Below are 12,548 nucleotides of genomic sequence, written 5' to 3' on the forward strand. Positions count from 1 at the left end.
TTCATTTATGTTCCTGAAGCCTCAGTTTCTAGTAATCAAAGGCATAGCCAGAATGCAGATCCTGGGCTATTGACATTTTCCAGAAAATGGGAACTACACTTTAGTGGATTTAGCTTTTTCTTTCACTTGAACTCTAAAATAATAGAGCCCATCACAGTGAAGATTGCCATTAGTTTTTTTCTGCTATCCTCTATTAAACAGAGCTTGCTACAAGCAGATACTATATATAGTATTATATATTAATATTTAATTATATTATATACATTAGTGTATATATAATACTTTTGCATACATGGCACAGTATTTGACAAGGTATATAAGCAATAACATTTTCCTAAATACATTAGTGGTTTCTTAAACAAATTAAAGCCAATACAATTTGTTGCAAAATGTGATTCCCCTGCACAATTTAAATTTAAAAACTTAACTTTTCTAAATATACTAAGACTATTAATAAGAGGTCTATGGATTTTTGTTGTATTTCAGTTTCACTCACAGAAAATGCTAATACTTTTTCATCTATTTGAACATAAAAAGCCTCAAAAAATTTCAAAAACATATTTTCTATTATGGAGACATGTTGAAATGCAAAATGATTTAATAGGTAGAATAACAAGTGTATTTCCAAATAATGAGAGAGTACTGCTTATGTTCTCAGTTCATAGTCAGTCTTTATGGTTCTGACCAGTTTCTTTATCAATCAGTCAAAACAACTTTCCCTATTGCATACCATAAATTATTTATGAGGCCACTTCGAGAGATAATGCTTTTGAAAGTACACTGCAACATTATCCACTGAGCATCATGTGTATAGTTATTAACTCACCAAACACAGTCCTTGCAGGCACAGATTCTCGGTTAAGCCAGAATGACACTTGGGAGAGAATAACAGTCATGATGCAAGGCAGATATGTCTGAATCACAAAATATCCAATTTTTCTTTTCAAGTGGAAATGAGCTGTCATTACAGTATATTCACCTGCAACAAAATTTTAAGAAGCTTATAGAACTGTAATAGTCAATAGTTGGAACATTTTTGAAATGAAAGGGATTAGAGAAAGAACAATCTCTGATTTAAAAGAAAAGGAACTGATCAACATGACACGAATAGTACAGAACCTTTATATGTATTCTGAGTATAACAGGATGATTTAAAAGATAGTTTTAATATAACCAAGAAAGTTGCATGGTATGTTCTATGGTAAGTCATTGTTTATGGTAGGCAATTCTTACTGATCCAGGAGGATGAACACAATTAATAAATGATCTTTGATCATATATTATTTTAATTTATCTACTTTTGTTCTAATCTACTTCTCTTTAGTTTCCATTTTTTGTTTGGGGACAGTAGTTGCCTGGGTACTACTGATAGAACCGGAAGATCAAGTTATGCTGAGAATCCAACCTAACTTGCCTGCATACAGATTATGTGCTCCAGTCCTGTGAGCTGATTACCTGGTTCTGTTGCTTTGCATTGTGTTTTAAATTAAATTCTGTATTTACAGTTATTAATAGTTGAGTTTTAGGCATATAATGTTCTAGCAATTTTAACTTCACTCTCCCTGTGTTCCCATATTCCCTCCTGTGTCCTACCCCTCAGTGTCCTACCTTGACAGGCACATTGGAAAGATAGGCCTTTATTTTTTTGATTGTATATTTTCCAGTGTGGTTGAATATGTAGTTGGAATTATAGCTATACTACTCCCCTTTATTACCAGTATAACAGATGCTCCTAATCCCTGTTCCTTGTTTCTTTTTTTCTCATCTTTTCTCTTCCTACTTAGTTTTCTTCACTTCTCTGTTCTCCTTCCTGTACTTTGGGGTCAAGAGTGATCTAGGTATCCTGACTTAAATTTTTCATTTTCATATCCATTGTTCTACATTCTTTATCCTTCACTATATGGTTTACGTTCTGTGTTTGATTTTTTATATTTAATCCCAGTGTTATTAGCAATTACAAAATTCTCCCTGTTGGATATTCCTTTCAATCTACTCTGTAAATTCTGTCTGGTCCTTATAAATTCTGATCTGGATGATATGTAATAGTTTCTGTCACCTCTCCAGTTGCCTGGCTCTAATTAAAGTGTGATGGAAAATTAACCCACACATGTTATTTATTTTTAGAAATATCAATCGCTTTCCTACACAGACCAGTAGTAATTATCCATACATCTAAAATTTTACATAACCACAAATTATTCAAGATAAGAAGAATTAGAAAGCTAAGAAAATCTTAACATACTAATAGTGGCTTCTCAAAATCACATTTTAATATGTAGTATAATTTAGACTATTTTTTCAAGCTTTAGCATATCATGACATCTCCTCTGGAATGTCATTGAAATGTAAATCTAGATCAGAGAGATAGTTTGGCGTTACTTATGGCCAGTTCCAACTGGATTGCAAGTACTGCATATGGTCCCCTGAACTTTGCCAGAAATAATCCTGAACACAGCTCCAAGAGTAAACCCCCCCAAATCAAAATTATGAGCTGTTCAACAAGGAATTTTGGTGAAAGAGTCCCCCAGTTTAATGCTATGATAGAACCATATCAGGGGGATTATTGGACTTGTCCTTATGGCCCCCATATGCACCAATAACGCCACGTGGCATTGCTCATTTTTTGCATAGGCACATTAAAATGGGAAAATACTATACATACAAATAAGATCCTATCTAATAGAGATTGGAATATACAAATCTTGTAGTGCAAAGGGACCTTACAACCTGAACATTGACATAACGACTTGGCACAGGCCTCAGAAGAAAGGGCATTTTCCATTCACCCCTGAACCAGGGAAGCCATCCACGAAACATCCAGGTTTGTTTATAATATCACCTGGATACAATCCTCTCCACGGAAGACCCTACCACTGCTCAGACATTGACCTGCTCAACAGAGACTTCCCTTAACACTGAGAAGACTTAACAACAACAATGTCCTGCTTACAGGGCAGGGCTCTCTGCATTGCCCTTTAATGGTGAGGTGAAACGAGAAGACACCCCACATCCTGACTTCAATGTAGGATATGCAGATTCTAGGATCTTTAATACAGAAACATGATACTAACAACAGAGACTGTGTGAAAAATAAAAGTGTGTTGGCACTACAGACAATGTCTTGGATTGGACGATCTAGTTTGCCTGGAGCCTAGAGTTGGTTTTATGCCAGGAAACTTCAGGGGTCTTTGTATTTAGGCCAAGGTTATTCCTTTCCATTCCCCTCATATTTTGGTGGGCCTATGCAAACAACAATTGCCACTCTAACACCGTTTTTACTGTGCTCTTTGACTCTAGTCCTTAAAAAAAAACACTTAAAATTTGAGGTTAACTTAAGCTAATATGCATGTTCACGAAAATGTAAAAAATACTATACCTCTAATGTTTAAGGAGTTACGTAAGTTTTATGGCTTTAGATTGCCTTGTGTGCTGTTAAGAAATATTATAATGTGTTACAATCTGGGGACTTGAGGGACAAAGTAATTGTACATGGATTCTGTTTTATTTATGTTCTTATTTATCTTAATGTTCCTTGGCTGAAAGTTCAAAGTTAAGATATCAGCAAGGGGACTTCTTCTGAGAATTATGTTATGGGTGATTGTCCTTCCACTGTAACTTTACCTTGTCCTCTTTCTTTGCATCTTTGTTCTCATAATTAAAAAAAATTAAAAAAAAGAATATAAAGAATAGGTAAATAAAAAAAAGAACTGAAGATTCAACTTATTAAAAGCTTAGTACTCTACCCAAATATCCAAAAATTTTTCTAAGCATAGTCAATATTTCACAGTCATAAGCTTTAAAACTAAAAGTTTAAGAAAACTGATTTATTTTCACTAATGTTAACCTATTGATTGCCATGTAAATTAGTTTTTTTCTTAGACTCATTTGACTAACCTGTACTGGATTTTATAGTTTCTTTCCCAATTGACTGGCCCAATAGATCATACTGATTGAGGCGAGAGCCATCAGGAGCCACCTGTACTGAATCCGAAGCATTGTAAGTCCAAATGTAAGTAACCTCTGAAGTTGTATATGCATCTGTAGAAAATAAAAATAAAAAATAATAACACTTAATGTAAAGTGAGACATTTTAGAGTTGGTATAGCTTTGGGTCAATAGAGTATCATATTTTATATTTATAGACTATATTTTATGGTAAACAATTTCTTTGAAATTTATGGCTTCAAAATAGTTAATGTGATGCAAAAAGAAGAGAAATCATAAACATAGAATATTTCCTTGTAATCAATTTGAGAAGTTAAAAGAAAATAAAATTGTAGCGATTGATAAAATCTCCAGTTTTTGAGGTCTAAGGCATTAGATTAAGATGTTATATTAAACAGATTATAAATATTCAAGTCACATTTAAATCACTTATTTAGAAAGAGCAATCAGTCATGGAATAACAATTACAATCCAATATATTATTGCTTTCTGGAAATAAAGTAACTTAATTAAGAATTAACTGACTTTAATTTCATGATATGATGCATTTTATTAGAAGATTCTGAAGTAATTATTGAAGAATATGTTAAACAAATGATAAAGTTATGGCTCATCAAGGTTCAAGCACTTTTTAAACATGTTCATTTTAAACTTAATTGATGTACACAAAAACTCACTGAAATAATAATGAGTAAATAGATGCATTGGGAAGATAATAGAACACATAATACACCAGTTGAAACTCTCTGGATTATAGTGCCAAAGATGCAGAATTTACACAAGAAAGATGACTATTGATGAAGGACACACAGCATATTGTGGTTTAGCCATTCTCTGGTCCTGTAGCTATTTTGTGTCTGCATGTCTAGAATGCTGTCTGGAAGACTGCCAGGATGTGGGGGAGGAAGGCGATTGGTGGGAAGGTTGCCTTGGTGAAGGGGGTGTGCTTTTTTTGATTGAAACCAGCTCAAATATGTTTATAATCATGGTGCCTAAATAGAGATATTAAGAAAAATAAAAATTAAAAAAAAGAAAATAGACTTCTTGGTGTATTCAAAGACCTTCCAAAGTTTGATAAATAAACAATACCTATACAACTGCTCTTTTAAAAATGTGTATACTTCTGCTTATAATAAAGCTTAGAAGTATTATTTTTATCTGGACATTGAAGAAAGCTATATACTACTGAGACATACATAATCAAAGGAAAGATCAGCTGTCTTTGACAGTATTTCTGTCTTTAACTTTATAGGACATTCCACTGTCATCTCCGTCTTTTATTATGAATATTATGAATATTCATATTTCTTATGAATATTCTTATGAATAGTTGTATTTATAACTCATGTTTAATGATTATAAAAAATTAGCTTAGGAATCAGTAAAAATAAAGTTAACATTATTTTGGGGAGTCTTTTAATGGCTTAAGGGGTTTGTGAATGTTAATACTAAATGCCAGTACACGTGAAGTATTAACTTCTCACCTGTGATCACATATATCTACAATTATATTGCACAAAACAATTTTTGATAAGATCCTCAGATATATATTTATATGTATATATGCATATATAACATATATTTGACATATATGTTTACTAACAGAAACATACTATGTAGTCATTATATAAATGAATTATAGTTGCTCTTAAGGTCAAAACATTGAGTTACTTAGTATCAATTTTATAAATGTTGATGCTTGTGATAATATTAAGTAACATTAATGATATGTGTTATTAATTATTCATATATAGATTATCATGAGGTTATTTTATTTCCCACATGAAAACATACCATGGGCTTCTCAAAAAATATTTTTAATGGCACAGCATTTAATATGCCAAAGAAGTCATATAAAATGTGTCTCTTTATATCAGAAGTCTTCAAAATAATTAGCTACAAACTATTTAATGTAATTGTAACACTACTTATGAATTCCAATACAAATAAAATAAAAAATACCAATATATGTAAAAGCTTTTAAAAATTCATAAAATATTAATACAGACTATATCTGACACATGTATTAGTTGGGTAAGTGTTGATCAGAGGAAAAACTTCTCAGTTCATTCTTTTTTGGGGGGCATACTCAGTGCACTCAGAAATTGTTCCTGGCGTGGGGGACCATATGGGATGCAGGAGGATCAAACCTAACTGTGGTCTGTCCTGGGTTGTCCTGTGCCATCACTCTGGCCCCTACTCAGTTCATTCTTACCAGATTATTCAACAAACTCAGAATATGTTTAATGTTATTTACTATAATAGAAGATAGATGAATCAGGTAAAATATGTTATATAAAATTGCGTCAAACTTTGCTGTGCTAACATTTTAAGGTTTTGGTTTCCTATACCAGTGCCCACACTTCTACATCAAGACCTACCATTGGCAATAAATAAAGAGCATACGAAATGTGGGGGCTGGAGAGACCATACAGCAATAGATGAGGGCATTTGACTTGCATGCAGCCAAACTAGATTCAATCCTTAGAACTCTATATGGTCCTCTAAGCCTCCCATAGTGTTTCCTGAATTCAGTCAGCATAACTATATCCAAAACAAAAAGATAAAAATTATAAAAAATCATATAAAATATCAGAAATATTAAGATGAAGGAAACTCCCAGACGCCATTTTCAGGAGGGACTTCAGAGCATAAAAACCGGCTAACCTTTGCAAAAGCTGGCTCCCTGTGTGTGACACCAGGCGGGGAAAATCCGCGAAAGTACACCGGCCCAGTGGGGCTCAGCTGTGAAAGACTGTGAGTGTGACCTGTCTATGTCTGTCTACTGTCCTCTTGCGTGAAACTCTTGCGAGTGGGGCAAAAAGAGCCTCCAGAAACCTCGCTCGCCCAGACGCCATTTTCAGGGAGGGACTTCAGAGCATAAAAACCGGCTAACCTTTGCAAAAGCTGGCTCCCTGTGTGTGACACCAGGCGGGGAAAATCCGCGAAAGTACACCGGCCCAGTGGGGCTCAGCTGTGAAAGACTGTGAGTGTGACCTGTCTATGTCTGTCTACTGTCCTCTTGCGTGAAACTCTTGCGAGTGGGGCAAAAAGAGGCTCAGAGGAGCACGGCCGCTCCGCTTCGCTACACGGCCGTGCACTCTTTCTAAGGAAAGAACTCCATTGCAACAAGAAGGAAAAATCACACTAAGAACAGCGCTATATCACAGAAGCAAACATTTCTCACTGGACTGTCTTCTCTGTTGCATGCTCGGGCCTAAGATTTGACCCAGTGTGAGGCTTCATCCACGGAGGACTCCCCTCCCTTAGAGGCAAGTCAGCCCATCCAGAAAGGGAGGAGCCAGAGGAGTGTGCTGCCTACATCATATAGACAATGAATACCACTACAACACGTAGAAAAACCCACAATACAAGTGTGACAATGGGGAAACAACGCAGGCCAGCATCAGACATAGAGAATGAAGATGACAATTCTGAGGACCAGATAATGACTGAACAACTAATCAACCTCTCAGATAAGGACTTTAGACTAGCAATATGGAAGGTGCTCAACAGACTCCAAGAAACCATGGATCGAGTTGAACAGAACACTAATAAGAACCAAGAAAATATGAAGGCAGAAATGACAAAACTCCAAACTGAAATAACATGTCAACTAACAGGACTGAAAAAGTCAGTAAACGAAGTGAATGACAAAATGAATAAGCTCTGGGACAGGGTATCAGAAGCTGAGAATAGACTTGGTGCTGTGGAAGATGAGATACATAACAATTCCATACAGCAGGAGAGATTGGACAAAAAACTTAAAGCAAATGAGCAGACAATGGAAAAATTAGTCAAAGAATGGGAACAGACGAAAATAGAAGTCTATGATAAGATCAACAGAAACAACTTAAGAATCATTGGAGTCCCAGAGACCCAGGAAGAAAATTTCCAGGAAGAATCAATGGTCAAGAACATCATTAAAGAGAAACTTCCAGAGCTAAAGAATATATGTGATCAAATCCTGCATGCCCGAAGAGTACCAACCAAAAGAGACCCCAGAAAAACCACCCCAAGACACATCCTAGTCACAATGACAAATCCCACAGATAGAGACAGAATTCTGAAAACAGCAAGATCAAAAGGGGAAATCATGTTCAAGCAAGCTTCCCTGAGATTTACAGCAGACCTGTCACCAGAAACGCTCAATGCCAGAAAGCAGTGGTGGGATATTGTGACAAGACTGAATGAAATGAATGCTTCACCCAGAATACTATACCCAGCAAAACTCACTTTCCGGTTTGATGGAAGAATACATGGTTTCACAGACAAAAAACAGCTCAGAAACTTCACAGACACAAAACCAGTCTTAAGAGAAAAACTGAAAGACCTAATCTAAGACAAGACTACCCAAAAGACACACCAAATTTTGAAATAAAGATGGCGTTAAATCCCAGGACAATTCTTTCTCTCAACGTCAATGGACTAAATGCACCAGTTAAGAGACACAGAGTGGCTAAATGGATCAAAAAACTCAATCCAACCTTCTGCTGCCTACAAGAAACGCACCTGAATAGTCAGAACAAACATAGACTCAAAATAAAAGGCTGGAGAAAAGTTATCCAAGCAAACAACACCCATAAAAAAGCTGGAGTGGCCATACTAATATCAGATAATGCAAACTTTATACTCAGGAAGGTTGTAAGGGACAAAGACGGACATTTTATATTAATCAAGGGGTACGTAGAGCAGGAAGAATTCACTCTCCTAAACATATATGCACCGAATGAGGGGCCAGCAAAACATTTAATACAACTGTTGACAAATCTGAAAAATAATATCAACAACAACACAATAATTGTGGGGGACCTTAACACGGCTTTGTCAACACTGGACAGGTCAACCAGACTGAAACCCAACAAGAATATACTAGACCTGAGGAGAGAAATGGAAGAAAGAGGCCTAGTGGATATATATAGGACACTCCATCCCCAGAAACCTGGATACACATGCTTCTCCAATGTACATGGGACATTCTCCAGGATAGACTACATGCTGGCACATAAAACATACCTCCATAAGATCAAGAGGATAGAAATTTTGCAGACTACCTTCGCTGACCACAAGGCTCTGAAATTATTTGTGAACTCCAAAGGGACTCAGAAGAAACACTTTAACACCTGGAAGTTAAACAGCCTCATGCTCAATAACCAGTGGGTCCGAGATGAAATCAAGGAGGAAATAAAAAGGTTCCTGGAAACAAATGACAATAAAGACACAAACTCTCAGAACTTATGGGACACAGCAAAAGCAGTACTGAGAGGAAAATTTATAGCTTTGCAAGCACACATCAGGAAGGAAGAAGGAGCTTACCTGAGTAGCTTAATGACACAGCTAATAGAACTAGAAAATGCTCAACAAAAGGACCCAAGAATAGGAAGACAGAAGGAAATAACAAAGCTGAGAGCAGAAATCAACGAAGTGGAAACTCAAAAAACAATCCGAAAGATCAACGAAAGCAGAAGTTGGTTCTTTGAAAAAATAAACAAGATTGATAGACCACTGGCAAACCTAACAAAGAAAGAGAGAGAGAGAAACTTGATAACTCGTATCAGGAATGAAAAAGGAGAGATCACTACTGATATGACAGAGATTCAAAGGGTAATCAGAAACTACTTTGAAAAACTCTACGCCACTAAAAATGAGAACCTGGAAGAAATGGATAAATTCTTGGACTCTTATAATCTTCCACGGTTGAAGGAAGAGGATGTAGCATATCTAAACACCCCCATCACCATTGATGAAATTAAAACAGTAATCAAATGTCTGCCGAAAAACAAAAGCCCAGGTCCAGATGGATTCACTAATGAATTCTATCAAACTTTCCAAGAGGAAATACTGCCAATCTTGGCAAGACTCTTTCATGAAATTGAACAAACAGAAACACTTCCAAATAGCTTTTATGAAGCCAACATCACCTTGATACCTAAACCAGACAGAGACGCTACCAAAAAAAAAAAATTAGAGACCAATATCACTGATGAATGCAGATGCAAAGATCCTCAACAAAATCCTGGCAAATAGGATTCAATGCCTCGTTAAGAAGATCATCCACTACGATCAAGTAGGTTTCATCCCAGGAATGCAAGTCTGGTTTAACATCCGTAAATCTATCAACATAATACACAACATCAATAACAAGAAAAATAAAAACCACATGATCATATCAATAGATGCAGAGAAAGCATTTGATAAGGTCCAACACCCATTCTTGATCAAAACTCTCAGCAAGATGGGAATGGAGGGAACCTTTCTCAATATAGTGAAGGCCATCTACCACAAGCCAGTGGCAAATATTATCCTCAATGGAGAAAAACTGAAAGCCTTCCCTCTAAATTCTGGCACAAGACAAGGCTGTCCTCTCTCACCACTCCTATTCAACATAGCACTGGAAGTACTTGCTATAGCGATTAGGCAAGAAAAGGATATCAAGGGAATCCAGATAGGAAAGGAAGAAGTCAAGCTCTCACTGTTTGCAGATGACATGATACTCTACTTAGAAAACCCTAAAGACTCTATCAAAAAGCTTCTAGAAACAATAGACTCATATAGCAAGGTGGCAGGCTACAAAATTAACACACAAAAATCAATGGCCTTTCTATATACCAATAGTAATAAGGATGAAATGGACATTAAGAAAACAACCCCATTCACAATAGTACCACACAAACTCAAATATCTTGGAATCAACTTGACTAAATATGTGAAGGACCTATACAAAGAAAACTATAAAACTCTGCTCCAAAAAATAAGAGAGGACACACGGAAATGGAAACGCATACCCTGCTCATGGATTGGCAGGATTAACATCATCAAAATGTCAATACTCCCCAAGGCATTATACAGATTTAATGCCATCCCTCTAAAGATACCCATGACATTCTTCAAAGAAGTGGATCAGACACTTTTGAAATTCATTTGGAACAATAAACACCCTCGAATAGCTAAAGCAATCATTGGGAAAAAGAATATGGGAGGAATTACTTTTCCCAACTTTAAACTGTACTACAAAGCAACAGTTATCAAAACAGCATGGTATTGGAATAAGGATAGGTCCTCAGATCAGTGGAATAGGCTTGAATACTCAGAAAATGTTCCCCAGAGATACAACCATCTAATTTTTGATAAAGGAGCAGGAAATCCTAAATGGAGCAGGGAAAGCCTCTTCAACAAGTGGTGTTGGCACAATTGGATAGCCACTTGCAAAAAATTAAACTTAGACCCCCAGCTAACATCATGTACAAAGGTAAAATCCAAATGGATTAAAGACCTCGATATCAGCCCCAAAACCATAAGATATATAGAACAGCACATAGGCAAAACACTACAGGACATTACAGGCATCTTCAAGGAGGAAACTGCACTCTCCAAGCAAGTGAAAGCAGAGATTAACAGATGGGAATATATTAAGCTGAGAAGCTTCTGCACCTCAAAGGAAATAGTGCCCAGGATACAAGAGCCACCCACTGAGTGGGAGAAACTATTCACCCAATACCCATCAGATAAGGGGCTAATCTCCAAAATATACAAGGCACTGACAGAACTTTACAAGAAAAAAACATCTAACCCCATCAAAAAATGGGGAGAAGAAATGAACAGACACTTTGACAAAGAAGAAATACGCATGGCCAAAAGACACATGAAAAAATGTTCCACATCACTAATCATCAGGGAGATGCAAATCAAAACAACGATTAGATACCACCTCACACCCCAGAGAATGGCACACATCACAAAGAATGAGAATAAACAGTGTTGGCGGGGATGTGGAGAGAAAGGAACTCTTATCCACTGCTGGTGGGAATGCTGTCTAGTTCAACCTTTATGGAAAGCGATATGGAGATTCCTCCAAAAACTGGAAATCGAGCTCCCATACGATCCAGCTATACCACTCCTAGGAATATACCCTAGGAACACAAAAATACAATACAAAAACCCCTTCCTTACACCTATATTCATTGCAGCTCTATTTACCATAGCAAGACTCTGGAAACAACCAAGATGCCCTTCAACAGACGAATGGCTAAAGAAACTGTGGTACATATACACAATGGAATATTATGCAGCTGTCAGGAGAGATGAAGTCATGAAATTTTCCTATACATGTATGTACATGGAATCTATTATGCTGAGTGAAATAAGTCAGAGAGAGAGAGAAAAACGCAGAATGGTCTCACTCATCTATGGGTTTTAAGAAAAATGAAAGACACCCTTGTAATAATAATTTTCAGACACAAAAGAGAAAAGAGCTGGAAGTTCCAGCTCACCTCAGGAAGCTCACCACAAAGAGTGATGAGTTTAGTTAGAGAAATAACTACATTTTGAACTGTCCTAATATTGAGAATGTATGAGGGAAATGTAGAGCCTGTTTAGGGTACAGGCGGGGGTTGGGTGGGGAGGAGGGAGATTTGGGACTTGGGTGATGGGAATGTTGCACTGGTGATGGGTGGTGTTCCTTTTATGACTGAAACCCAAACACAATCATGTATGTAATCAAGGTGTTTAAATAAAAAAAAAATTAAAAAAAAAAGATGAAGGAAACTAAATAAAATCATCCAAAGAGACAAACTAATTTTATGTGTTGCTCATATCACTAAGAT

The 12,548-nt window shown here is 36.4% G+C and overlaps 1 protein-coding gene across 3 annotated transcripts in view; it reads right to left on the reverse strand.

Annotated features, from left to right (window-relative positions):
- Nucleotides 1-12,548, reverse strand: part of GABRA2 (gamma-aminobutyric acid type A receptor subunit alpha2) — a 130,326-nt gene that overhangs the window by 37,487 nt on the left and 80,291 nt on the right. For all 3 annotated transcript variants that reach the window (XM_049790152.1, XM_049790151.1, XM_049790153.1), the window contains 2 exons: nucleotides 3,895-4,038; nucleotides 827-979 (listed from right to left, as the gene is read on the reverse strand). In XM_049790152.1, the coding sequence (XP_049646109.1) occupies nucleotides 827-979; nucleotides 3,895-4,038 (297 nt within the window). The remainder of the gene's footprint in view (nucleotides 1-826; nucleotides 980-3,894; nucleotides 4,039-12,548) is intronic.

Source organism: Suncus etruscus, chromosome 16 (assembly GCF_024139225.1).
Source record: "Suncus etruscus isolate mSunEtr1 chromosome 16, mSunEtr1.pri.cur, whole genome shotgun sequence".
Taxonomy (NCBI): Eukaryota; Metazoa; Chordata; class Mammalia; order Eulipotyphla; family Soricidae; genus Suncus; species Suncus etruscus.